The following is a 27,541-nucleotide window of genomic DNA, read 5'->3' as shown; positions in this document are numbered from 1 at the left end:
AAGACTCTGCAGGTAAGAACTTAGAAGCTACTCCAAGTAACTCACAGAGGACTAGCCAGGAACCCAGACCCACTGAACCAGTGTGCTCCCTGAGGGTGGGGAGGAGGAGTGCTGGCCACTGCTCCTCCAGAAGCAGTCAAAAAGGCTCACATAGAGTGACTTAGGAAGAAATCCAGGATAATTGATCTTTCCTAATTTGTGGGGCTCCTCCAGAATGAAGCCAAGAGGCCCACACTAGAGTTGGAATCAAAGGCTGACAGAATCTGAAAGAGCCCTTCAAGAGCAAAGGTAGGAAGAGAAGCTAGGGAGCTAGAGACTGGCGGGGCCCTGCAGCACTCAGGAGTTCGCCTCCTACACACTGGCCTCTCTTCCTGGCTTTAATGATGCTGTATGCCAGTTGCTCTAGGCCACTGGAGGCTCCTAAACAGGCTCTCAGCCTTTATGTATATGGATCCTAAAGACAGGAGGGGAGCCCTAATACCCCTAAAAAGAGCAGTGGTCAAGCCTGGTTTTCAGAGAAAGGCAGAGGTGGTTCTGAATCCTGGTTCTGCTATTAACTTGCTTTACTACCCCTGCTACCAAAAAAAGGAAGCAGTACTTTTATCATGTGGCAAGTTGTCATCAGGATTAAGTGACAGAAGACAAGAGACCTGGAAAAGAACATATGCTCAGAAAATCAAACCTCACTCTGCTATCTGGCCCTGTGCTCTATATTCCCTCTCCTGTCCATGTCTACTCCCTCTATCCTGGGCTGTCCTGGCCTCAGAAACATCACGATCTGAGCTCCCAGCTGCAGACTAGCCTCTCCATATTGTAAAGCTCCTTCCCGGCAGCTCAGGACCCCAGAACTCGCCCAAGTTGGCTGCTGTTTATCCTGCTCAGTCTTGGGAATCAATTATCTACTACTACCTCCTGTCACACAGGGCAGTGATTCATGAATTAAGGTATAAAGGTGATGGAGAAGCTATCAGTCAGGAACAACCCTCAAGAATCAAACCATGTAGACAACATATGATACCTTCAGTAAAGAGGCCAACTGGCTGGGTTCAGTAAGAGGGCAGAATCCTGGCTATATCTGCTTACCACAATTAACAAGTTGACTTGTCTATGAGAAAACACCTGAACAAGCCCTGACAGTGCTGAGCCAAAGTCAACTGGAACAGATCTGAGTCAAACTCACTCCCACAGCCCTATCACCTGGCAGTTTCCCAGGGCAGGAACTATGTCCAAAGCCATTTCCTTTTACTTTTTCACAAAATGGCACACTCAGAGCTACTATACTTTATCTAACAAGATAGAAATATTGTTTGTCTACCTACCCATCCTCCTAAAATGGGTCTGTCTCCATGCTGGGTGTCGGTGACTCAGGTCTATAATCCTAGCTATTCAGGAGGCTGAGATCTGAGGGACTGTGGTTTGAAGCCAGTCCAGTCAGGAAAGTCCCTAAGATGTTTGTCTTTCTTTAATTAACCACTAAAAAGGCGGAAGTGGAGCTGTGGCTCAAGTGGTAGAGCACTAGCCTTGAGGGGGAAAATAGTTTAGGAACAATGCATCAAACCACACATAAATAAGATGTGCATAGTTTATGTGCATGAAAACTATAAAATTTATAAACACAAAAACACAAAACTTCCCATTATTTCCTCTATAACTTAAAATGAAAAGGCAGTCTTCTCTGGCCAATGTTCTATATGACAGGTGCTGTTCACTCTTCTGACCTCACCCTGACTCACTGCAGCTACGCAGGCCTCTCTTCTCTCCATCATTCCCCACCAAATCCTTGTCTACAACATACTGCTCCTGTCACTAAAGTACTGGCTCCCTTTTTCCATCTTGTCCTGGCTCTCAGGACAATATGTGCACCTTAATGGGTATGTATCTTGTCCATTCCTCAATCTCATATCCTTGTTTTATTCCTTTCATAGCACTTATCTAAAAAATACCTGTTTTCTTGACCACTGTCTTCTCTCTACTAGGAAGTCAGTTTTGTAGGGCCAAGAGGTTTGGTCCCATTTGCCCCTATTTATTCTTGTCACCTAATTGGATCCTGGTTTATAATAGGCAGTGAATAATGTTTGCTGAACAAAGGAATTCATTCAGTCTGTCACTCAAACCCTATTTCCTGAGGACTGTCCAGGATATTTATTTTTACTTCAATAAGTTCTATGAATTTTCATGATGAGTTAGTTCTCCTACAAGCTTATAGCTTACAAGCCACTAGCCCTGCAACGGGACTCAAACTGCTTTGAAAGACTGCCAGAGGACAACTACCCCCACCCTTTTTCCCCTCCTAACACAAAGCAGGATGAACCAGCCAGTCAAGGTTTCCCTTACTACATGTGGTCTTAGAAGCCAGAACCAGATGATTTGGGTTAATAACAAGTATGAGTGTTCTTAAACACTATGACCTGACTTTTTCTGGACCAGATGAACCCCAGATTCTAAGTCAACCAGTGTTGTTTTGTTTGCCAGTCCAGGGGCTTGAACTCAGGGCCTGAGCACTGTACCTGGCTTCTTTTTGCTCAAGGATAGCACTCTACCACTTGAGCCACAGCGCCACTTCTGGCTTTTCCTACATATGTAGTGCTGAGGAATCAAACCCAGGGCTTCATGTATACAAGGCGAGCAATTTACCACTAGGCCATATTTCCAGCCCCTACGTTAACCAGTTTTGATCCTTCTACACAGAGGGTTCAGCCAAAGAATGAGAGACAAATGATGACAAAAAAGGTGCTTATTTCTCAGTACAGGCCTACTTGAAGTCACTTACTACTGTAGACAGAATATATTTCCAGGATGTCCAGTATGACCTAAAGAACCAAGAGGGGCCAAGGACCTATAGATACGTCCTAATGAGGGCATGCTTGTTGAAATAAGTCCTTTCTGATGAAAACCTCAAGTATATATCCAGGAAGGACTCCCACTCTCTACCTTGTGAACCAATGTGCTCAGTATAGGTATGGAGAATTCATGGAGATATGCTGCGCTTGCTCCTTGCTACTACACTACTATCCTATATACCTTGGAGAAAACCAGCTTTTTGGTTGTGGGGATAAGAATTTTATGAACGTCCCTGCCAGGGCTGGCTTTGAACCATGAACTTCAGCTCTCAGCCTCCTGAGTAGCTAGGATTACAAGCATGAGCCACCAGTATCCAGATTTACTTTTATTTTTTTAAAGATATATGCATACAGAATTTGGAGGTACACGTAATAAATTATTATGCCTGGTTTATCGCTCAAGTATGTAGTTATAATGAACTTTTAATTTTTATGCTATGAATTTTCATAGCAGAAATTTTTCATATTACTTCTGTAGTAAGCAAAAGATACAGGGCTCTGTTGCTAAGAACAATAATTTTAAAATGACTAAGTTATAATTGTGCACATTAGGTAATTAATAGCCTTCTTCTAACCCCTACTCATCTAGAAAATTGGTTTCTGAAAGTAAAGTGTCCAGAGGGCAGAATACAGTAGAGAAGTAAAACAGGTCTCTTGAGCCCACATTGAGATTCTCTACTAAGGTAAGTTTAAGATCAGTGTTGCACTGTTATCCCTGTGTGTATAAGCTCCTCAGACCCATCAGAAAGGCCATGGCTACCTCCCATGTTACCTCCCAAGTTACAATAAAATGTTCATGAGGGTGGGGTTCTTGGGATATAAAGGTAGGAGGACTATAGTATGACACCAGTTTAGGCAAAATTAACTACAGATCCTATGTGAAAAACAAACTAAAAAGGCAAACACTTGTGTGTGGCTCAAATGACAGGGCATGCATGTTCCTTATAGTAAGTGGAAAGTGCTTAGTCCCTAGGCCCCAAAATTGAGAGTGTGTGTGTGTGTGTGTGTGTGTGTGTGTGTGTGTGTGTGTGTGTGTGTGTGTGTGTGTATGCGCGCATTTCAATCTTTCAGGATTTCCCAGTCTCACTGCCTATTAGTGGGTTTTTAACAGCCCTGGCTCACCAAAATGACATCCATTTGCTAAGCTCTTACATTTCCATTTTTAAGTAGATAAAAAAGGGGAAATAAACTTTTGCCCATTCAGCATGCTAGCCTGGGATAGTTGTTCAAGTAATCTTGTCCTCCTAAACAGACTGCAGACTCTTGGAGAATAGTGATTAATTTTCCTAACTTTTCCAGTATTCAGCTTTATTGTGTTGATTATGTATTACTGTGTAACAAATGACTCCAAAATTCAGTGGCCTAAAACAAGAAACACTCATTATTTTCTTAGCTGCACAGTTGGACTTATGCTTTTTTGTAAAGCTGCAGCTTATCAGCCAGGGCTGCATCATCAGAATCCTTGCCTGAGGATCCACTCCAGAGAAAGCAGTGGCCTGAGTCCTTAGCTTCACCCACACTCGCCTCTCCATTGTACTGCTTTAGTGTCCTCAATCATGGCAGTTGGCTTTCCTCAAACAAGTGAGCCTACAGGGAACAAACAAGAGGGCATACCCGAAGATGGGAATCCTATTAATAAGTTAATCTCAAATGCTAAGCACTGCTTCTGACATTCTATTGATCACAAAGACTAACCTTAATAGAATATGAGAGGAGACTGAGGCCCAGCATGGAGGCTTCCTGCCATATTTGCTACTCTAAGTCCTCCAGAAATGTTTACTGATCATGGCATAAATGCACTTTTTCAGGGTGAACTTGAAGCAGATGTTCATGTTCTGAACTGCTTTCAATTCAAGAGTGAGCTGATCTATCTGTCTAACAGACTTCAAAGGCAGAATAAAAGAAGGAAGCATTACAAGTACCCATTACAATGTTTCTTTCCATCCTTAAGGAAGACTTACTTCCTTTGCCTTGTTCTTCCAAAACTAAACCTGTGCTTTAAGTCAAATTCTTTCTCTTATTCTCCCAAACCAGGGAGCATCCTATCATAGCACTAAAGAGTCCGCTAACAAGGCTAGAGGGTATAGCTCAGTAGTAGTACTGCCCAAGGCCCTGGGTTTGATCCTCAACACTTCAAAAAAAATCATCACTAACAAACTCACAACCCCCTCCCCTGCAAACATCTGCTAACAGGGACAGTGTTGGGGATTCAGCTTGGCCTTGAAGGGGGATGGGCGATTAGAGCTATCCCCAGATGCCGTCCTACCCCCAGCCCTGGGGCAGTGTGGAAGTTAGCCACACCTATTTTCTTCTGGGTCCGGAACCAGAAGGAGTAGCTTTGAGACCAGCCCCCCCAACTTCTCGCCATCGAGCATGTGTGCCCCCCTTTAGCAGGCTTTGCCCAGAGGGCGGGTCTATGGGAAGTGACCATGAGGGGGTCCTAGGACAAGCTCCCTGGCCTATCGCCAGTTCCTGGTCTATCACCCCTTTTTTCATCATCGTTGCCATATAACTGTTAGCCCCTCCCTTTATTAAACCAGAACACCCCTTGAGGGTTCTCCGGGACACCCAAGCATCCCGTGTCTTCCTTGGGATGGGAAGGGAGCAGGGCATCCTGCAACCACATGCTACCGAGGCTGCCTTTGGCCTCTGCTCCGCAGTTAATCCCTACTGGCCAGGGGGATGTGAGAGAGCAGCAGAGGACCACACACAGAAGAGGCAGAGAAGCCCAGGACCCCCACATGGATGGGAGGTAGAGCGAAGCCCGGCAGGACAGCTTGACCCAAATGATCCAAATGATGCCATTATAAAGGGCTATCTAGAAGGGCTTTGGACCTGACTCGGCACATGGTGAAAGGGATTAGAGACAGATTTTTTTTGTCAGTCATGGGGCTTGACCACAGCCTGAGCACTGTCCCTAAGCTCTTTCTGCTCAAGGCTAGTGCTCTACTACTTTGAGCCACAGCTCCACTTCTGGTTTTCTGGTGGTTAACTGCAATAAGAGTCTTATGGACTTTGCTACCCCAGCTGCCTCTGAACCTGATCCTTGATCTCAGCCTCCTGAGTAGCCAGGATCACAGGTATGAGCCACCAGCACCCAGTTTTGTCATTATTTTTCTATAGTTTAATTTCACTGTGGCTCAGTGTGATTAGCTTTGTGCACATCCCACCTGGAGTTCATTAAGCTTCTTGGATCTCTATTTATAGTTTTCATTGACTTTGGAAAATGTGCAGAATTTCAAATACTTCCAAATACTTTTTTACACTCTCTTCTCTTTCCTGGAAATCTAATTATGCACCAGGGTTCTAGGATTTTTTTCCCATGAGTCATTATTCTTTCAGTTTTTCATCCTTCTGTTCGTCAGTCTGTAAAGTTCTGTTTGTTAAATTGCAAAGTTCAATAATCTTTTCTTCCACAGAGTTTAATTTTCTTTTAAATCTACCCAGTGAATTTTTCAAAAATTCCATGTCTCCTTCTAAAAGTTCCATTTGGATCACTTTAGTCTTCCTCTGTGCTACTCATTATGATGTTTTTTCTTAAAAACCTTCAGAATACTTACTTTTAGAGAAGTCTCTTAGATAAGTTGGACACCAGTGGCTCATGTCTGTAATCCTAACTACTCAGGAGACTAAGATCTGAGGATTGTGGTTAGAAGCTAGCCTGGCAGGAAAGTCCATGGGACTCTCATCTCTAATTAATTACCAAAAAAGGTGAGAAGTAGAAGTGGCCCTGTGGCTCAAAGTAGTAGAGCACTAGCCTTGACTGAAAAAGTTCAGGGACAGTACCCAGGTCCCTAGTTCAAGCCCCAATGACTGACAGAAAGAAAAATAAAAAAGTGAGAAGCTGTGGCTCAAGTGGTAGAGTGCTGTCTAAAGCAAAAAAAAGCTCAGGGACAGTGCCAGGCCCTAAGTTCAAGCCCCAGGACTGGCACAAAAATAAATAATCTTACATCTCTAATTTCTTAACCTACTTATTGTGATTGACTCTTCTGAATACAGGTCAGAATTTCCTACTTCTTCTCATGCAGAAAATTTACATTGGCGCTATGTATTATGGTTTTTAGTGACACTATTGTTTGGATTTTGTCATCTTCCTTTAATGAGTATTGAAACTGGAGCAAGAAGTTTGTAGAGCAGCCTGATCAGTTTGAGGATTTTATTCTGCTTTTCTTTTAAATCTTGAAGTACAATTTACATATCCAAAATGTACCTGCATTATACATTTAGTTGAATGAGTTGTAGTGACTTTATAATAAAGATAAAGAATAATTAAGATAAATAAGAATTTCTGTCACCTCAGAAAGTTCTTTCAAATCCTTTTGCAGTCAGTCTATCTCTACTACTCCAAGATAACCACTAATTTGTTTTACTATGGATAAGAATTCCCTGTTCTAGAGTTTCATATAAATGGAGTCATTTGCTCAGCACATTTAGTCATGGGATTCAACCATGTTGTTACATGTAGCAGTGCTTTAACTCTTCCCATAGCTGACATTTATTTTATTATATAAACACTATAATTGGGCTGGGGATATAGCCTAGTGGCAAGAGTGCCTGCCTCGGATACACGAGGCCCTAGGTTCGATTCCCCAGCACCACATATACAGAAAACGGCCAGAAGCGGCGCTGTGGCTCAAGTGGCAGAGTGCTAGCCTTGAGCAGGAAGAAGCCAGGGACAGTGCTCAGGCCCTGAGTCCAAGGCCCAGGACTGGCCAAAAAAAAAAAAAAAAAACACTATAATTTGCATATTGAATCATGTGCTGATGAACATTTGGACTGTTTATAGTTTGAGGTAATTATGAATGAAGTTTCCGTGACTCATACATGAGTTCCTTGTGGCCATATGTGTTCTTTTCTCCTGGGTAACCTATAGATGAAATTGCTGGGTTGTATGGGACCTGAAATTTTCTTTTTATGACACTGTCAAATAGTTTAACAAGGTGGTTGTGTCATTTTGCACTCCTAAGAGCAATGTATGAGCATTCCAAAATTTGTATTTTCTTCTAAACTTGGTATTGTTCATCAGTCTTTTAAATTTTTAGCCATTCTTGTGGGATTACACTGGTATCTCATCATTATTTTAAATTCCATTTCCCTGATGACTAATGAAGACTGAACATCTTTTCATGTGCTTATTTACTATTTCTCTGGAGAAATTTCTATCCATATCCCATGCCTATTTTTAAAATGCATTTCGTCTTTTGAGTTATAAATGTCTTTTCATAGCTTGCTTAAAGCAGATGGTCATATTGTAAATATTTCCACCTAGTTTGTGGCATGATTTTTTAAAGAAACATTATTTTTAAGTGACAAGTCATAACTGTACTTATAGGGTACAGCATAATGCTGTATATACGTATACAATGAGAAATGACTAAATTAAGCTAATTAGTATATCTATCACCTCACGATTTTTTTGTAGTGAGACATCTGAAATTTACTCTCTCTGCTATTCTCAAGTACAGGTTGTGAATCCCTTATTGAAATGCTTGGGATCAGAAGTGTTTCAGATTTTCCTTTTCCAGATTTTGGAATACCTGCATAGACTTCACCGGTTGAGGACCCCTAATACAAAATCTGAAACATTTTCAGTTTCATGTTGGATTTTGGATGTTCACTCTGCATATGATAAATTATTCCTGACTATAGTCAAATCTGCAATGCAAGGGGTCTCAAAGCTTATCCTCCTGTCTGAAACTTTGTGCCCTGTGACTAATAATTCTTAATTTCCCCCTCTTCCTTTTACTACTTATTTCTTAATACTATATTTTGAGAAATATAAGTTATTATGAAATCTAATTTATGATTATTTTAATAGCTCAGGCTATTATGTCCTAAAACCCAAAGTGAGACAGATTGTTTTCTTTTTAGTTTTCATTTTTACATTTAGATCAGTGATCATTTCTAGTCTTTTTTTTTGGTCAGTCGTGGGACATGAACTCTGGGCCTGGGTGCTGTCCCTGAGCTCTTTAGCTCAAGGCTAGTACTCTACCACTTGAGCCACAGCACCACTGGTGCTGTGTTGGTTGATTAGAGATAAGAGTTTCATGGACTTTCCTGCCCCGGCTGGCTTTGAACCACAGTCCTCCTGAGTGGCTAGGATTACAGGCATGAACCACTGGCACCAGCTTTCTAGTCTGTTTTTGTTACTATAGTATACACACACACACACACACACACACACATACATACATACATACACACACACACACACACACACACACACACACACACACACACACACACATCTTGTTCATAGTCCTTAGCTCATGGCTTTCTTCTTTAAGACTGGCCAACGGGAATTTCTTTTTTCCAGATGAGTCAAGACAGTCTAACTTTCCTCTGCCTTTCTGTCTCTACTTGGTTATAAATTCTTTGACTTGTCTGCTTGTAGATTTTAAGACTCTCGTTTCAGAAGGAATCCTAGAAAGAATCTGGAAAGGCCTTGGCTTTTTCCCACCTGTGTATTAGGTCATAATGTTTTTGCTCAATCACATTTCAACATGGTCATCCTTGTTTCAATAATGCCTATGCAAAATCTACATAAAACTCTAAAAGTAGAAGATTTGGAGTTTCCAGGTAACTGAATACCTGGAGGTTCCTGAAGGATAGGTGCATCTGCAAAGATCATGGGTACTCCATATACTTTTTCCGATTCTCTATCCTATGCATCTCTCATTGGTACCCTTTGCAATAAATCACCAGATCTAAGTATATGTTTTCCCAAGTTCTGTAAGCCACTTGGGCAAGTTAACGGAACCAAGGTTGGGGGCTCCGGGAGCCTTGATGTCTGGCCAAAGGATCAGAACCTCAAATAAAACAACCAGGAACTTGAAAGCAATGGGACAGGCAGTCTCAGTCACAACCCATGGAAACTGACACTGACTCCAAGAAAATAATGTCATAATGGAACTGAATTGGAGGATAGGTGTCTGTTGCTGAGGAAACTGCTTGCTAGAACTGACTTATTTGAGGAAGGGAAATTAATTTCTTTGGCCTGCCTATCACTGTCTTTGGCATGGCACTATCACTACAAAGAACTCTGATGTCTCCTGGTCCTAGAAATGGCTCTGCTTATGGCTACCAGCAGCTGTTCTCTGCTTTGCTTCACTAGTTTCACACAGATGAGTATTCACCACAACTCTCAAGGAGCCCCAGAGTAATGTCTGTGTAGTTCTTTTTCTTCCTTATTGTCTCTTCCAAATAAACCACAGTTGCTTTGTTCTCCACTTTGCCTTCTCAATGAATTAAGATGCAAGACACAAGCTTTGCTTGGGCTCCTCCTCACTACTATGAGATGTGGATGTTGCCTCCAGGTAGAATGTTAGGGGAAGACCATAGGGCTCACCTTCATATTTCCTTTCTCTCAGGAATCACTGTGGTGAGCAGCTTGTCCAATGTCCACAAACATTTCATATATTTCCCACAAATGGTTATCCACAAATGTTTCATATATTCTGGTCTCTGTCCTGGTTATTCTGAAGAAGGGCAAATTCCACACCATTTATGACTTCATGGATAAAAGCCTCTTCATCCACTCTTGTACAAACTCAAGTGTCAAATTTAGCTCTATAAGAACATTCTTCTGGCTTCAATGGAATCCCTACTAGATTCCAACTTCAAAATGACAAGCCTTTGGCTTTTCCTAGTCCACCTATCATATCCAGAAAAGACTGCACTGGTGTTCTCAATGAAAATCCAAGCAGGTCAGGGTCAGTGAGAAGCAAACGGTGTTGAAGGGGGGAACAGGAGGCCTGCAAGCATTAGGAAGTAGTAACCTGTATCATGTAGTGCAAGGGTACACTGCATACAACAGGCACAGACAGCAGAGGAAAGCCAGTGCAGCAGTAAGGTCCACCGGGTATGAATCTTGTTTTGCCATTTAAGAGGTTATCATAACCTTGGACAAATCACTGAACTGCTTAGTGCCGTAGATTCTTAAAGTTTAAAGTAGGTCAATATAAGTACTCATCTTAGATGGCTAATATGGAGAGTAAAGGAGTTATATGTAAAACACTTTTGGAACTTGGCACACAATAGACCCTTTACAGATGAGACTCAGTGTCATTAAGTAAGTTCCTAGATCCAACTGACTTCTCTGTTTACACCACAGTATTCCAACCAGGGAGGCTTTACAAACAGCACTGAGAATATCTTACGTTTTCAGCTTCAAAATAATACCCAGAGGCTGTAGCTCAGTAGCACAGTACTTGTCTAGTATGGGTGAGGACCAGGGTTCAAGTCACAGAACTGAAAGAAAAACAAAGCATCTCCTCCCTGGAAGTTACTTGTTAGTTACAGAAGAAAAAACCCACAACTTCACTGTGGGGCTTAAGGTTAGGACAAATATTAACATCTCTACCAAAAACGTGTAAACTGGACATAGTCACAAGAAGACAGACAACAAGCAAACAACAACCCAATCTAGGAATTCTTTAAAATCTCTGGCTAAAAAAAAGACAAGGAGGCGCTGGGAATGTGGCTTAGTGGTAGAGTGCTTACCTAGCATGCATGGAGCTATGGGTTTGATTCCTCACTACCAAATAAACAGAAAAAACTGGAAGTGGCACTGTGGCTCAAGTGGTAGAGTGCTAGCCTTGAGCAAAAAAAAAGAAACTCGGGAACAGTGCTCAGGCCCTGAGTTCAAGCCCCAGAACTGGCTTAAAAATAAAAAAAGACAAAAAAAAAAGGCTGAAGAACTAACTATTCAATACTAAGAAAGACTGAACAGATGTGGCAAAACATGTGAACTATGACTGAGGGCCAGAAAAATTAGCTGTGCTAGTCTATGGTTGGCTGGTGAGATTTGAACATAGATATGCACTAATAACATATTAAGCTTAAATTTTCTGTTTGTTTTTGCTTTTGTTTGGGGGAGGGGGAATACTGGTATTTGAATTTAGAGCCTCATGCTTTGCTAGGCAGCACCATTTTGCTTTCAGTTATTTTTGACATAGAGTCATGAATTTTCACCTAGGTGAGCCTGGATGGCAATCTTTTTATTTATACTTCCTGTGTAGCTGAGATCATGGACCTGAGCCACCATGTCCATCTATTGGTTGAGATAGGTCTCATGAACTTTTGCCAATACTGGCCTCAACCTTGGTCCTCCCAATTGCTGCCTGTCAAGTAGCTGTAATTACAGGGGTGACTCCTACACCTAGCTAAATTTTCTGAGTTTTGTTCATTGCACTGTGCTATGTAAGAGAAATACCCATGTCCTCAAAAAATGCTTGCTATTTAGTTTGCAGTTAGTAGACAAAGATCTTGGTCTCCTATTTCTCAGGAATATATAAGAGGTAATCTAAAAGATGCTTTTGCTGAGCCTTGTGAATTAGCTAAAAGTTGGACACTCAGCCCCACTGCCCTCATATGTGCTCATTTATCTGAGATATTCCCTACTACAGTCACTGAATATCACTTTGGGCTCCTCAAACAAGAAATGCTATCCTATCATCTTAAAAAAAAAAATGCTAAAAACTCAGAAGACCAGCAACTTGGCTCTATTGTGTTCCAGTGGCAAAGTACTAACTACTTATCCTGACTGGTCCAAGGACAAAGACTGAGCTAATGGTCAGTGAGGCCGCATCTGTGATTTGGGAATATTTTAACTATGCATACCTTTCTCACCCCATCCTCAATTCTATTTAAACTAGAGCCAATTTCTATACCCATGACTGAAAAAGTAAGTGCTGCCATGTAACAAATATTTCTCTGCTTTTTAGGTCTTTTTATTAGGCACGTAGGGGTGAACTGCTGGACCTAAGATAGGACTCCTGGACTTGGGCCTAGGAAAAAAATCCAGTTTCAAGCAGACTTGTTCTAAACCACTTTCCCAAGCATCACAGGCTCCACCATGTGCCAGCAGAGGCCTGGCAGACATACCAGCCCCAGGAATGCAGAGGAAGGCTAAGTAGGGTCCTAGATCCGTCTAATAGACTGGGTAAGTCCTACAAACTTCAAGGAAGGAAGGTAAAAGAAAAACATGGGAAAGGGGAAGAAAGAAGAATAGATTTGACAGGGATAGGGGCTGGGAAAGGGATAGCCTGGGGCATCTTGCTGCATGCTAGTATTTAGTTATAGTTCTGTTTGGTCCAGATTGTAGGAAAGACCATATGATGGATACAACACCCACAGCACAGGAAAAGCTTGCAAAGACAGAGCAGTGGCCTGCCAGTAACCTAGCTGTCCTGCAAGCTAGTAGACAACATCTCAGCAGCTTCAGCTGGTGGGAGGTCCTTGGCACAGTCCATCAGTTCTGTGACACAGAGTAAGGGCCAATAAACACCTTAGATCATGTCTCTACCCACTCTCCAAACCTTTATACCTTACACTACCCTCAACCAAATTTCAGCCATAGACACTGTCCCCATGGGGCCTGACCCAGGACTTCTACTACTGAGAGAATGTGATCCCACACCATGATGGCCTGTCGCACACTTAGCAGATACACTGGAACTTAACTCCACAGAAAGACCTTTGTCACACTTGCTGGACATTGCCCCAAAGACTTTTTTTCTGCTTAGGATATTATTAATCATTTATTTAATACACACTGCAAAAAGAACCAATATATTCTGCTAAGTGGAGTAGTAGGCTAAAGTACCCTGTTTACTCAAATTCAACAGAATTATATATAAATATATATAAAACATTATAAATACTGACTATAAATATTAAACAGATTATATAAATATATAACACTAATATAAATATGTCAAATATGTTGTGTAATATAAGTATATAACATATCAAATACATACTATTACATACTAAAATAATATGGAATTTGTATATAAATTATGTAAGTATATGAATATATCTGATGAGATATCTTAACAGAGAAATGTAAGGATGGAATTAGAAACCCAGGGCTCTTCACAGAAAAAAACCCTCCTCCTACATTGTCTGTAGGATCCCAACCCTCATTCCTGTCTCTAGCCTCTCCTGAACGTCTAGATCTGTTGGGCTCGGTAGCCTCTCCCGGCGTGGGGATCGAGACTCAGCTACTCTTTTTACAACTCCCTTTCTCACCCTCTCCCCTAGTCACCCGGCCCGCAGAAAAGGCTAGAGTGGGGCGGGGGAGCCAGCACCGTCCTAACGCGCGCGTGGCCAAAACGAGAAAGCGTGCCCACCCCCTTACCGATAAATAAAGCCAGGCGTACGCAAGTCTTGGAGCAAGCCTCAGGAGCCAACTGCTTTATTAAGGCAAAGGTAAAAGGAGATGATTCCGAGAGAAGGCAGTCGGCCAGGACGCCGATAGGCTGAAAGCTGTCACCTGATCCCCTTGAGCTAACGTCACTCGAAAGCGCCAAGCCAGGGCGGGACAGGTAGGCGCCTGGCTGGCTAGACTGGGGGACGACTGGGCTGGCTAGAGAGTTGGGGGCTGGGAGCAAGGCCAGTTCTTCTGGTTCCGGACCCAGAGAGCAGAGCCTGCTTCCGCATTCCCCCAGGGCTTGGGGGAGGGGCGTTAAGCCCCCCCATCAAGTCTAAAGGCTGGATCCCAACATAGATCCTGGTTTGTTCCAAAGTTTAGATCAGCTATAGAAACAGCAACTTGGAATCTATGGTCTGATGCTTCAGGCAAAGCCAATAAGTGAAGAGACCCACATGTGTGGCACATACCTTTTCAACTGTGCTCCTGAACCTCCTGCACACTACACGCTCTCTCCACAAATGCTACACAGACAAAGACACAGACACACACACACACACACACAGACACACACACACACAGAGTTAGGGTCCTGCTCATTGTAATGACCTTTAGCTATTTCAGATCAAGCAAAAAGCATACTCAAAGTCACCAGGCCAATTTAGTCATGACACTGGAACTGTACAGCCTGCGCAGAAGGACATGGCATGTGTTGTGACTCAGTTTTAACTGTTCTTCTTATTTACCCTTAATCTCTAGTTTTTTTAATGCATCGTTAACTACTTTATCTCTATATATCGTTTCATTTTTTAAAATCATATGTTTTCTCTGGAGATAGAAAAGCCCATGAAGCATATTTACTTAAGAGGGCTAAAATACCCAAAGAAGCCAGACACCAGTGGCTCATACCTGTAATCCTAGCTACTCAGAAGGCTGAGCTCTGAGGACTGCAGTTCAAAGCCAGTCCAGGCAGGAAAAAGTCTGTGAGACTCTTATCTCCAATTAACTACCAGAAAACAAGAAGTGCAGCTGTGGCTCTGAGTGAAAAAGCTCAGGGACAGTACCCAGAACCTGAGTTCAAGCTCTACAACTGATTTAAAAAAAAAAATCACCTGAAGACTAGAACAAAAGCTAAGGGGAAAATCATTCGAGAAAAATAAACATAAAGGAAATGTAGGTTTGGGGATGGGAATATGACCTAGTGGTAGGTAGAATGCTTGCCTCATATACATGAAGGCCTGGGTTTGATTACTCAGCGCCATATATAAAGAAAAAGCCAGAAGTGGCACTGTGGCTCAAGTGGTAGAGTGCTAGCCTTGAGCAAAAAGAAGCCAGGGACAGTGCTCAGGCCCTGAGCTCAAGCACCAGGACTAGCAAAAAAGAAAAGAAAAAAAATGTAGGTTTCAAGTTAGGTGTGGTAGCTTATGCCTGTAATTCCAGCTATTAGGGAGGCAGAAGCAGGAGTTGTTGGGGACTCAGTTTTGGCCTTAATGGGGGAAGAGTGACAAGAGCTCCCTAGAAGCTTCCCTTCCCCCAGCCTGGGACAGTGTAAAAAGCTAGCCCCTCCCACCTTCCGGCCTCAACCGGAAGAGAAGACCCCGCCCCTGGGGGAGGCAAACACGTGCGTGCCACCATGATAGGGGTTGTCCAACCCACAAAGGAAGTTTTATGACATCACCTGATGGACACGGTCTTTAGCCTATGACTGGCCCTTTGGCCAGTCCCCCTCCTTTCCCGCCATTACTGCTATATAAACCCCCTCCCAATTAAATCCTGTGAGACCCATTCCACCATCAAGGCGTCTCCCTGATGTCTTCTTCTGCCGCCACTCCTGAAATGTGAGGGGACCGGGGGGAGGGGAGGCATTGGCAACCTTTCCTCAACTTAGTGTAACCCATGAGGGTATGCCTTTGCCTTCTGCTGGTGGAAGACAAGGCCGAGTGCTCTTTCAATAGTTTCTGGGGTTCAGGCATTTCCCCGGGAGATAGGGGAAAAGGGATCCTTCAGGTCCCGACAGGAGTGTCCTGAGTTCAAGACCAGCCCAAGCATTTTTATGGGCTTTTATCTTCAAAAACAAAATAAAAAACAAAAAGGATTGTGTGAGGAGAGGGCTCAAATAGTAAAGTGCTTACCTAGCATGCAGAAGACCTTGGGCTCAAGTTCCAGTGCTGCAAAAAACAAACATGTTCAGCTTCATAAGAGTCCTGCTCTACTGTCTATAGCTTTGTAAAAAGAAAAAGAAAAGAAAGCTGGGTGCTGGTGGCTCACACCACCCCTGTAATCCTAGCTACCCTGGAAGCTGAGATCTGAGGATTTTGGTTCAAAGCTAGCTGGAAAGTCTGTGAGACTCTCATCTCCAATTAACCAACAGAAAAGCAGAAGTGGCGCTGTTGCTCAAGTGGTAGAGGGCTAGCCTTGTGCTGAAGAGCTCAGAGATAGTGACCAGGCCCAGAGTTCAAGCCCCCCAACCGACAAAAAAGAAAGGAAGAAAGAAAAAGACAAAGTACCTTACATCTACCAATGATTAGTGATAGTAAAGGTGTAAGAGTCTATACCAAGATTTTAAAAGGAAGTGTCAAAACTGAGAAAAACTCTGAGTGTTCTAGTCTCTTCTCTCTGGCCTCCTTTCTGTGTATCACTTTATCTCATAGCTTCAATCTCAAAGCCTCCACGTGAAACTGACCTGAGTCCTGAGCCTTGCCTCTTCCTCTCCAAAATGACCTGAGTAGAACCTGCCAATGGCACAAAACACTCTTTAGAACAAAGACATTTGAAATAGCAGGGAAAACATGTGTTGGTAACATGGGACTGCAGTAACTCAAGTGAAAAGCTTTTGTTCACAGGCATGGGTAATTTGAATGGTTCATAATTTCTAAGACATGCTGACACTGGCTTTCAGAGACATTTCATAGCAAAGCCCAACTCTAGGAAGACTGGGGTCATGCACAGTCATAGGGTAAGCGGCAGCTCTTCCCAGGACTTATACAGCCTGGCATGACTCTTGTGAGCTCACTCCCTGGGAGCAATATAGAATTTGGGATGGAATAAAGATGGAAGCATCTCTATTTTCCCAACATATCTGTTGAATGTGGTGGAGAATCAATAAGAGCTACTTAACAAGAAGAAGGGAGCTCATTTCTTACCTAAAAGCAGTTTTCAGAACCAGACTTTCTGGTTCTACCATTTATTTGCTATATGACTTTGGACAGGTTATATAACCTATTACTCAATTTGCTCATCTATAAGACAAGGAGGGATATTAAGAGTATCTATGTCTCAACGTGGCAGTGAAGGATTACAGGCCTAGCACTGAGCAAGTACAGCATGTTTGTCAACATGTCACCACCATCTAGTTCAGAAGGCACTGCCAACAGGTCGAGGTGCTAGAAGGCACTAGGTCCCTTTCTTCGAGGGCCCAAAAGATAAAAACAAGCTAGGCACCAGTGGCTCACGCTTATAACCTTAGCTATTCAAGAGACTGAGATCTGAGGAACACAGTTCAAAGCCAGCCCAGACAGACAAATTCAAGAGACCAGTTGACCAGTAAAAATGGCGAACTAGCAGAGTGGCTCAAGTGGTAAAGTATCAACTAGGAGGGAATGCAAGGATCTGAGTTAAGTACCAGTACCAGCACATGTGTACACATACACACACACAGTAATAAGATATAAACAAGCCAGGTACAATACTAGATATTTAGGAGGCTAAGATCTGAAGATCATGGTTTGAGGCCTGATGAGACAGAAAATGCCATGAGACCTATCTCCAATTAACCACCAGAAAGCTGGAAGTGAAGCTGTGGCTCAAGTGGTAAAGTGTTAGCCTTGAGCACAAAAGTTCAGGAACAGTACCCAGCCCTGAGTTCAAGCCCCAGAAGAGGCACCAAAAAATAAAAATACAGTTTATGTACCTGAGAGGGATCTAAAAGGGATATCCTGATAAAACTGTTTTACAAGAAAAGTTCTCAAACACTCCAATTGGAACACAAGGTTAAGTACAGATCTGAGTTAACAGCCAATAATTTTATTCACCATCTTCTGAAGTGCATGCTGTAGAAGAGGCCTAAAAGGGACTAGGAAAGGCTCTCTGGAGCTCCTCAAACACACTGCCTGCTTTTCTGGGATTGTCTGCTCACCACATGCTCCAGCCTGTGGGGCACACTGACTGACCCCGCCTGTCCACGCCCCAGAGGTGTGTGGTTGTTGCGCCTCGGGAGTGAGGCCCTGAAAAGCCCTGCCTGCCTCAGTCCCTGGGGGCGTGCTTGCTTGCACCACCTCGGAAGAGGGATCCTGGTTAGCCCTGCTTGCCTTCTGGGTCCGGAACTGGAAAGGCGGCTCTAGCTGGCCACGCCTCCCAGCCTTAAGACCATGTGTAGCAAGATGGCTGCCGGCAGTAACCTGGGGGTGGTCCTGCTAGTACTTAGGCCGCCCCTTAGGGAGGTCCTATGGCCTTCTGCCCTTGACTGACAGCTTGGACCGCCAATCATCGCCCCTGGCTAGGTATGTTACACCCTCCTCTTCCTGCTACCATTGCCCATACTTAAGATTGGGTCCGCCCCACTAAAACTGAGAGCAGTCTTGAACCTCTCCCGAGTCGTCTGATTGTCCAACTGCCGACGAAAGGTTGGGTTGGGCTGGGTGCGGGCGACTCGCGGCTTGTTACCTATTCTGGGTTCACACTCAGCAGGGTGAGCTTCCTTGCCTCTCCCGCTGGCTGGGAGAGCACCCGGGGTGCAGAGACCCCTGCACAGCCCACAATAAAGTGACATGCCCATTCCTTTTCCAAGGACTCTCCATGTAGAAAGCCTTCTTGTCTATCTTCAATGCTGGGCTCAAGTGTTTAGGATCTGTCCTCTCCTCTCAATGACCTGTCAGCTGGGATCCCCTCAAGGAAAGAGACTGGGTCTCAGCTCTTCTCTGTCAAGGCAGTATCTAGTAATTCCACTCAATATCCAAGTATTTAGCAAACCCTACCAGTCCATTCTCATATTCTGGGCCCTTTAGTCTGCTCTAAGCTAATGAGTTTCCTGAGTGAGGCATATACTGAGCAGATGCAGTGGTTCTAAACAGGATCGACTTCATCCTCCAAGGGCATTTGGCAATTTCTGTAGACATTTTTGGTTGTTACCATTGGTGGCTGCAACTGGTGTCTAGTGGGTAGAAGCCAGGAGCTCCCCCAAAACAAAGATTAATCTGGCCCAAAAGGCTAATAGTGCCAAGCTGAAAAACTGTAAGTTAGATGGGTAATCAATCTCCTAGCAGTAATCTAAAAGAGATTCATTGACTACTTCTATGCATAGATTAATAGTAAAGGAACAATCTTTACAGGGTTATTAATGATTCTCCTTATGTTACATAGCACTAGGTAAAGAGATTCTGTGAAAAAATCACCTAGTTAGTAAGCAGACTACTGTATTCCCTTCCTCTGATGTTCATATACAAGACCCTCAGCCCTAGGGCAGGACCATCCTTTACACAGCTAAGAAAACTTACAAACCCAACTGTAACTCATATTTGCACAAAGTCATTTCAAACATACACATATGTGCTGAAATAACACACCACATACATATATATGTATACACACTACATATGTGAGTGTGTATATGGGTATACACACACAGCTTTTGTTTTGTTCTTGTGGTGCTAAGGATCAAACACAGGGCTGTGTGCATGATAGGCAAGTATTCTACTGTCTATCTAAATGCTATATTCTTAATACTATCAATAATCATAAGATGATATGAAATGGTGGCAGTGGAATGTCCTTTTGTACTGATGTTTTTTTATCACAAGAATGATCAAATTCTACACTTAAAAAAAGATGATATGAAGCTCCAGACAATATTTTAGAATCAAAAAGTAATTAAGAAAGAAAACCAGCTTCGTTTACATAGCCAAAAATGAGGTAAAGAAGCCACATATACAACTATAGCAAAGAGGGGGGGAAAAGGCAGGATCAGAGGGGCCTCGGAGTGCTTGGAGTCTGAAGGATCTGGCTTACATTTCAGCTCTCTTCACAGGCTCACTCTCCTTGCTTATACAATGAAAACCCTTCCTTCCAGAGTTCCCATGAATACAAGTGCTGCACACAGAAATGGACATCCTGGGGACTCAAGAACAGCAAGCTACAAGAAAAAGGCCAGCTCTAGTGACCAGCAGCACCACCCACTATTATGGGAGCAGGCAAAATAAAAGCAGATTCATTGGAAGCAGATTCAGTGCCTCAAAGTTGCAAAGCCTCAGTTCACCTACTGCCCTGTAAGGTTCACATGAGGTGCTGATGGTGAAAAACCTAAGAAAGGGTTAGGTAAAGGAAGGGGGTAATGATGTCCCCTAAAGCCATTTGGCTTGGTTATGTCTTTTTTTTTTTTTTTTTGGCCTGTGATTGAGACCCTAGCTCCATATCAGATGCTTTCACTCATTGGCTGAGTTCCTGGCTGGTTGGCTTAAAGCTTCCTACATTATACATTCTGTAAAGGGGTTTAAAAGTAAAGCCATTATGCAAACAAGAGAAAAAGGGAAATGTTTAACCTAATTCAGAAGACAAGTTAGGGGTTGGGAATGTGTCTAGCATGCATGAAGCCCTGGGTTTGATTCCTATTACCGCATAAACAGAAAAGGCCAGAAGTGGCGTTGTGGCTCAAGTGGTAGAGTGCTAGCCTTGAGCAAAAAGCAGGGACAGTGCCCAGGCCCTGAGTTCATCAAGCCCCAGGACTGATAAAAACAAAAACAAAAACAAAAAACCAGAAGACAAGTTAGTACATATTGGAAAATGTGTTTCCACAGGACACCTGAATGCACATATTGCAATAATGAGTATTATGGTATCACACACACACGGCCTAACAGGTGCCACTGTTCTAACATCCTTACAAGCATTCTTTCCAGCTCCCTCAATCCTAAGAGAGAAATGGTTCTCCCATGTTACTGGGAAAGAAAAAGCTTTGAGAAAAATATAAGCTGCTCACTGACATTATGTGTCAGAAGCAGAAATGGAAGCCTGGACTTGATCCATAGCCAGGTTTCCTGCTGCTTATAACCTCTAGTGAAACTCCTTCAACAGGACTTCTTCATGCAAATATTATACTAATTGCAAAACATTTTAAAAGAACATAAAGGTACAGAAGTCTGATAGGCGCCTCCTAGAGAAACACTTGGCTAACAGAGGTATTTAACTATGTAAAAATTACATTTCATAAAAGTATCTTATGATTGATTTTACCCTATTTCAAACAACTCCAAACTAGTGAAGTTAATACAGCAGTATACTATCATTATGGATTAATGCCACCAAATAAATCAGGGTGTAGAAAATATAAAAACTTTATAAAAGCAGAGACCTCAAACCAGCCAGTATGTTGATACTACCTACACTTCTCTCCTCCACAGGCAATACACTGGCCTGGGACAGAAAACGGAAGGCTCTTCCTTTGTCTGGGCAGTTACTCCATAGAAGCAAAGGACATGACACAGTGTGTGCCAGGTATAGGATGCAAAGACAGGTAACTTTAGTTCTGAGTTCCAACCCTAACTGAGACTTCACTGGGTTTCCTCCTTTATGAGGAGGAGGTAGGTGATCACTGGGTGATAGAACAGAATAACCAAAGGATCTCAAAACACGACCAATGTAGGGGGCATGTATTAGCAATGGGAAATGTACCTTTACCAGGGAGATCTGAGGAGGTCTTCTCACCTTCACCAACAAGTAACCCACCTTATTCTTTCTAATAGTGGGACAACTTCCTGGGGGAAGGGGAGAAATGGAACCAGAAATATATAGCACCACTTATTAGGAATGTTCCTCCTCCTCCTCCTCCTCATGCTCCTCTTCCTCTTTCTCCTCATGCTCCTCTTCTCTTCCCTCCTCCTCCTCCTTCTTCCCTCCCTCTCTCTCATACTGGGTTTGAACTCTGAGCCTCATCAGTTGAGCTGTACCTCCAGCCCTTGGGCAGTGTTCTTGTGCAGAAAAAGTTGCCTGAATCTAGTTCCTCTAGACCAAACTGAGGAAACACAGTGAAACAATTCAAATACCACAAAGAAACACTCAGATATCTCTAAAATTTTGACATTTACATAACCATTGGCTGTGACTCTTCCAAGAGTTATGAAGTCATTAAAAGCTAAAAAAGTGTGTGTTTATGATTCTTCTAGAATGACTGAAAAACATTTTAAAAAATCATTAGAGATGTAGCTCAGTAGTAGAGTGCTTGCCTAATATGAGTGAGGCCCCAAATTCAATCCCCAGCACTGAAAAAAAAATTTTTTTAAGCAGGAAGAGATAAAAGATGTAACAAAATTTGAACAACTGCTTAATTCAGGTGGAAGGCAGACAGGTTCTGGCTGTATTATTCTCATCTTTTCTATGTGTGTGTGATATTTTAAGGTATAAAAACTGGGATGAGAGTGAAAAGGTAACCAGAGAAGAGGCTATACAAGCTAGCATGAGAGAAAAACACCAGATTTGTAAGCTATCAAAGATGAGGCTAGGCATGATAGTACAGACCTATAAACCCAGCTATGTGAGAGGCTACCGTTTTGTTAAATTCTGTCCACATTTCAGCCTAGAACCCTGACTCTACATAGTGAGGCCTGCTTCTTCTTTGCACTCAGTAAGTACTGAGAGTAAACACCCTCAAATGCCAAGATACACATGTGGGTCAGTGCTGACCTTTGGCTGACAGCTGGGTGACTTTTCTGAACTGGAACAGCTTGTTGAGCTCCAAGACTGCTCAGCTCTGTTCTGTTGTGACTTCAGTCTGAGTGACTTTGAAGCAGAATAGATCAGAGAAAATGCATGGAAACAGGAGCCAGAAATTTAGGAATAAACATTGCATTAATAAATAGCTTGATTAAAAACATACAGGCACTATTTTCTTTGCTTTAAGCTTTACAGTTTACAGCCTAAAATATCAGTGAAGATTGGGAAGGGGAAAGGAGAAAGAGCAGCTGTCTCTCTTTGACCTTGCTCACTTGCCCATAATTAGTGTCTTATCAGAACTGAGCAAGGATTATCTCAAAGATATTTATTATGAGAATAAACCCTTGGAAAAATGACTCTCCTGGGCACAAAAAGTATTTGCAAAGAAAAATACTTATCTTAAGAATGGCCACTTAAACATCTAGCAAATTTACCTTTTAAAGGATGCTCAAACTTCTACAACATAAAGACCCAAAATTTAACTTACACACATTATTAGAAATGTTCATAATTATGTATGGCTTGTGTACTATTTTATTACAGTTACTTTTCTTTGCTAATAAACATTATCAGTCTCTGTGTCCTAAAATTCTTTTTAGGTACATCACTAATTCAATACCCAAGGGCCATTTTGGAATTCTCCTCCTTGGAGCCTCACCAGTTCCAGTAACATGCTGACACTGGCACATGTGGTAGCATGGGGCAGTCTGAATGTTCATATAGCATGAAGAACAGGCTACCAGGACCAGGATATGTACTCTCAACTATATGGAATGAGTCAGTCTGCAAATATTCCACATGAGGCAAGAATTCTATCAGAGCAACAGAGTAAGAAATCCTTGTGAGAACCTGAATCCCTGCTAAGGAATTAAAATAAGCAAGAAAATTTCCTCTAGAACAAATCCTTCCCCCCACATTAAAAAAAGCATACAAGAGTGGTTTTCTGCGTGAAGAGTGGAGCACAAGAGTGGTATGAGTAGTCACTGAAATCAGGGATGTGAAATGAGAAAAAAAAATGATCTCACAGTTTGTTTGGCAGAGAAGTGGGTCTACTGTGCAGGAGAGCTGATCCAGCAGGAAAGCCAAACAGTTCTGGTCATCAGAACTGGGGAAGCACCCAAGAGAGACACTGAGCCCACTGCCTCAGAGGACAAAAGTAATGGAAAGGGGAAAGACTGTGACCTCAAAGAGGACATAACTGCTCAGAACAGTCTGGTATTTAAAATGGACCAGAAGAAAGTTACAATGGGAATGATAGTAAAAGAATCCTCATTTGAACAAACCAAGTCTTCCTTCCAAGAACTGCCAGGTACTACACCGTGGTCTGGGAGTCAGGTCCTTGCTTCTAGCAGCTGTCACTACTGACAAGTAAGCTCTGTGAAAGGAAAAGTCCAACAGCAGGCAGAAGCTGATGCTCTGGTTTCCTTTTTCTTTGCAAAGTCAATTCCAGAGCTCCTTTACAGATTTTCTCCTCTTCCCACTAGTTCAAAAAGGAAAAGACCCGTGGTTTTGTCAACAAGACCAAAGCATCTGAGCCCTAAGAAAGGCACTTCTTTGGTCCCAGCTACTGCGATCTTCCCATGCATTTCCACAGTTCCATCACCTAGACCTTGCTGTCTACTTCTAAGTAGAGGGATGAAGCTCTTGCTCTCATCCCTTTTCTGTATCTAGGTTATTCTCAGCGCTAGCCTTCCAAGAGCTTCTCTCCATCCTAGCAGCTACTGTCACAAACCCCATCTCCATCAAGCCTTTCACATAGTAAGCTACTTTCCCATCCAGACTTTCTCTGCACACAGAAAAGTATCCATTGCAGTGAGATTTGCACGTTATCATACTGAAGAGGTGAGAGTGTCCCAGCATAACCATTCTGAACACATTCAATCCAACACTTCCCAGCTAGGAGCAACTCTGTTCTGTTATACTCACATTTAGCTCTCTGAATGTTAAGTGCCAACCCCTAGGGGATTTGTGGGCCATCACCACCAATCATACTCATGAAAACACCAAGAGCCAGGCTCTAAAATCTCAGAGTAGGGAACAAAATAAAAATGAAACCTACATTTTGTCAAGAGAAAAAGAAAAGTGGTTGGAAGGCAGAGAAGCAGGAGAGGATGGAGGCCAAATTCACAATGTCTTGAAAACATACACATTAGGCCCATGGACCCAATTTTGGCACAATTATCACAATTATTATAGGAACAAGTGAGAAAATAGCAAAGCAAGTTGGGACTAAAAGGGACTGCAGAAAGCAGTGTTTACTGACATTTGGACACTTGTTGCAGGATTTATCAAGGCCAGGCAACCAGAAGTAAGCAGTGTCCACGATCAAACCCCTTAAGTGCCACTGGAAGCCAGAGAGGAAGCACCTAAACATACCACAAACAAGCATGGGAGCCACTCCAGGGACAGGACCCTACAAGACATCTGCACACAGCTGCAGGAGTCCTCTCAGAGACTATCTACCACAACTGCCTGTTCTGCTCACAGAACACAGTGGGGACACAGTGAGAACAAGTCATTTTTGGAATACCTCTTTACTGATTGATAGTTACAACCTTTCCTTTCCCAAAACACAACCAGAGGAGCGAATCTAGGTCTATGTGCCACACAAAGCTTCTCCTTACTTTCAGAAGGGGAAGGATGTGCACTTTAAGAAAACAACACAAGGGTCTGGGAATGTGGCCTAGTGGTAGAGTGCTTGCCTAGCAGACACGAAGCCCTGGGTTCGATTCCTCAGCATCACATAAACAGGGAAAAAAAAAGCCGGAAGTGCCACTATGGCTCAAGTGGTAGAGTGCTAGCCTTAAGCAAAATGAAGCCATGGACAGTGCTCAGGCCCGGAGTTCAAACCCCAGAACTGGCAAAAAGAAAATAACACAAGCTCCACAACCATGTCCACCTGACCCTCCCACCCACACAACACAGGACAATAATATGGGCCACCTGGGACTTCTTTCACTGCAAAACTCTCAAGGAAGTGCCCCAGGTGACTTAGTACAAGGATTCTGAGACATCTCCGGATCTCGAGAACTTCCTTCATTAAGTCCCTAGGTTTCTGGAGTTTTGTTAAAAAAAAACAAAAAAGGTAATTGGAAGTATGACTAAATAAAAAGTGAGTTAGGGAAGGGAACCATTAGGTGAAGCTTGAGATGCCACATATTCAGGAAAGCTTGGGACAGTCACAAGACAGAACAGGTGGGTCTACTGAGGAAGGAGATATGGGGAAGGCAGTCTGTTCAGGCCTTGCCCTGCTAAATAAACCAGGGGAAATGAAGCTGGGAAGGGCCACTGGGGGGATAGGGGTATAGAGGTCTTGGGAAGAGAAATACACACTCCAGACACTAGAAGGGTTTTACATAAAAGGTAACAAGATTCAAATGCTAGTGAGATGGCAAATTCTTGAGGTGAAGTGCACCCGCATCAGACTAGGAGTTTAAGGCTGTGGGTCTAGAACCTGAGGGTCACGACTTCAGACTAGAAAGTGGGGGTAACCTTAATTTGGAATGGCAAAGAGGGAAGAGAATTTTGAACGAGTATCTCAGAAGAGGGACATGGAAGGCGGCTAGAGGCAGGGCCACTCTGGACTAGAGTCTATGGAGGCAGGGCGAGGGGCTCTGGGTCGGGCCCGGGGCTCCCTCTATCTGGGAATGCCCAGCCTGGTCTCGCGGGGGGAGGCGCCCCGTCCCAGTCGGAACTCTTCCGGCTGGAGGGTCCCAGGGCGGGGCGGGGCGGGGCGGGGCTGGGCCGTAGGAGCGGGGCCTGGGGAAGGGCCGGGGTCCGGGACTCACGCATCAACGTGCTGAAGGCCACGACGCCGAGCAGCCCCTGCAGGAAGATGCCGAAACTGTGCATGAGCGCACCGCTCTCGCAGCGGCCCGCCCCGGACGCGACCGTGGAAGGCGGCCCGCCTGGCAGACCGCGGCTCCCGTTCCCGGCGGGGCCCTGCATAGCGGCCTAGCGGGAGGGCGCGGCGACGCCCCGCCTCGTCTCACCGCTGCCGGGGCCGGGCCGCCGAGCCCAGGGGCCGGGAGCCCGAGGCAAGAGCCCGAGCCGTAAGCCAGCGCCGGGAACTCGACTCGGGAGCCTGAGCCCGGAGCCGGTACCTCAGCTGGCGGCCCACTCGGTGCCGCGCGTAACCCGACGTCCGAGATCGCAGCTCCTGATTGGTGTGGCCTGACGTGGGGGCGGGCCTCCGCGCCTGTGCTCTTCTGGGGGCGGGGCTCCGGTCCTGGCGAGGGGGCGGGGCTGTGGGTCGGGACCTGCAGGTAGACCAGGTGATCCCGGCTGTTTCCACCGGATTGAGAGCCAGAGCCCGGGCAGCAGCAAATCCTTGTTCAAATCATTTTTCCTTCCAAGGTAAATCCCTTATTCCCTGGGGAATTTAAAATACTGTTGGATACCTCCCCCAAAGATTCCGAGTCACTACTTCAGGAGTCCAATAATCTGCTGCTGGATTATTGTGAAGCAAGTAGTTAAGGGAAACAACCTGAGACACATACAGGCATCTTCTTCCAAGCCAAACACTGGCCGTCCCTCTAGTTTCCCGGTCAAAACCAGAGAATTCAATTTATTAATCAAGGCGCCAAATTTATTTCTTTTCCCTATAAACTTAAAAACTATAAAAAATTTGACAGGCTCTTGCTAACTAGAGCAGCCTCAAGCCCCAGCTTCCCCTTCGTACCGTGCCAGCATACCATACTCCCAATGTTTTGGCTTCCAAAACCATAATTTAAACAGACACTTCAATGCAATCGCTTTTAATGAGAAATAATACTGGGTTTAGACTGAAAAGTCAATGGGCACGTATCCCTGCCTTCTTCACTTAATACATAATGAATGTGATTCC

The 27,541-nt window shown here is 43.7% G+C and overlaps 1 protein-coding gene and 1 long non-coding RNA gene across 2 annotated transcripts in view; both read right to left on the bottom strand.

The window, feature by feature from the left end:
- LOC125358595 (store-operated calcium entry regulator STIMATE) overlaps nt 1–26,809 on the bottom strand; it is a 55,058-nt gene extending 28,249 nt beyond the window's left edge. The window contains exon 1 of the mRNA XM_048355840.1: nt 26,484–26,809. Within this exon, the coding sequence (XP_048211797.1) occupies nt 26,484–26,643 (160 nt within the window). The 5' untranslated portion in view covers nt 26,644–26,809. The remainder of the gene's footprint in view (nt 1–26,483) is intronic.
- LOC125358596 lies at nt 9,039–21,404 on the bottom strand. The gene is made up of 3 exons (XR_007212338.1): nt 20,829–21,404; nt 14,462–14,465; nt 9,039–9,088 (listed from the first exon to the last, which is right to left on the bottom strand). It is a non-coding gene; the product is annotated as an uncharacterized LOC125358596 (long non-coding RNA).
- Nucleotides 26,810–27,541: the final 732 nt, after the last annotated feature.

This window comes from Perognathus longimembris, chromosome 10 (genome assembly GCF_023159225.1).
Source record: "Perognathus longimembris pacificus isolate PPM17 chromosome 10, ASM2315922v1, whole genome shotgun sequence".
NCBI classification, from domain to species: Eukaryota; Metazoa; Chordata; class Mammalia; order Rodentia; family Heteromyidae; genus Perognathus; species Perognathus longimembris.
This window is presented reverse-complemented; position numbering and strand designations above follow the sequence as displayed.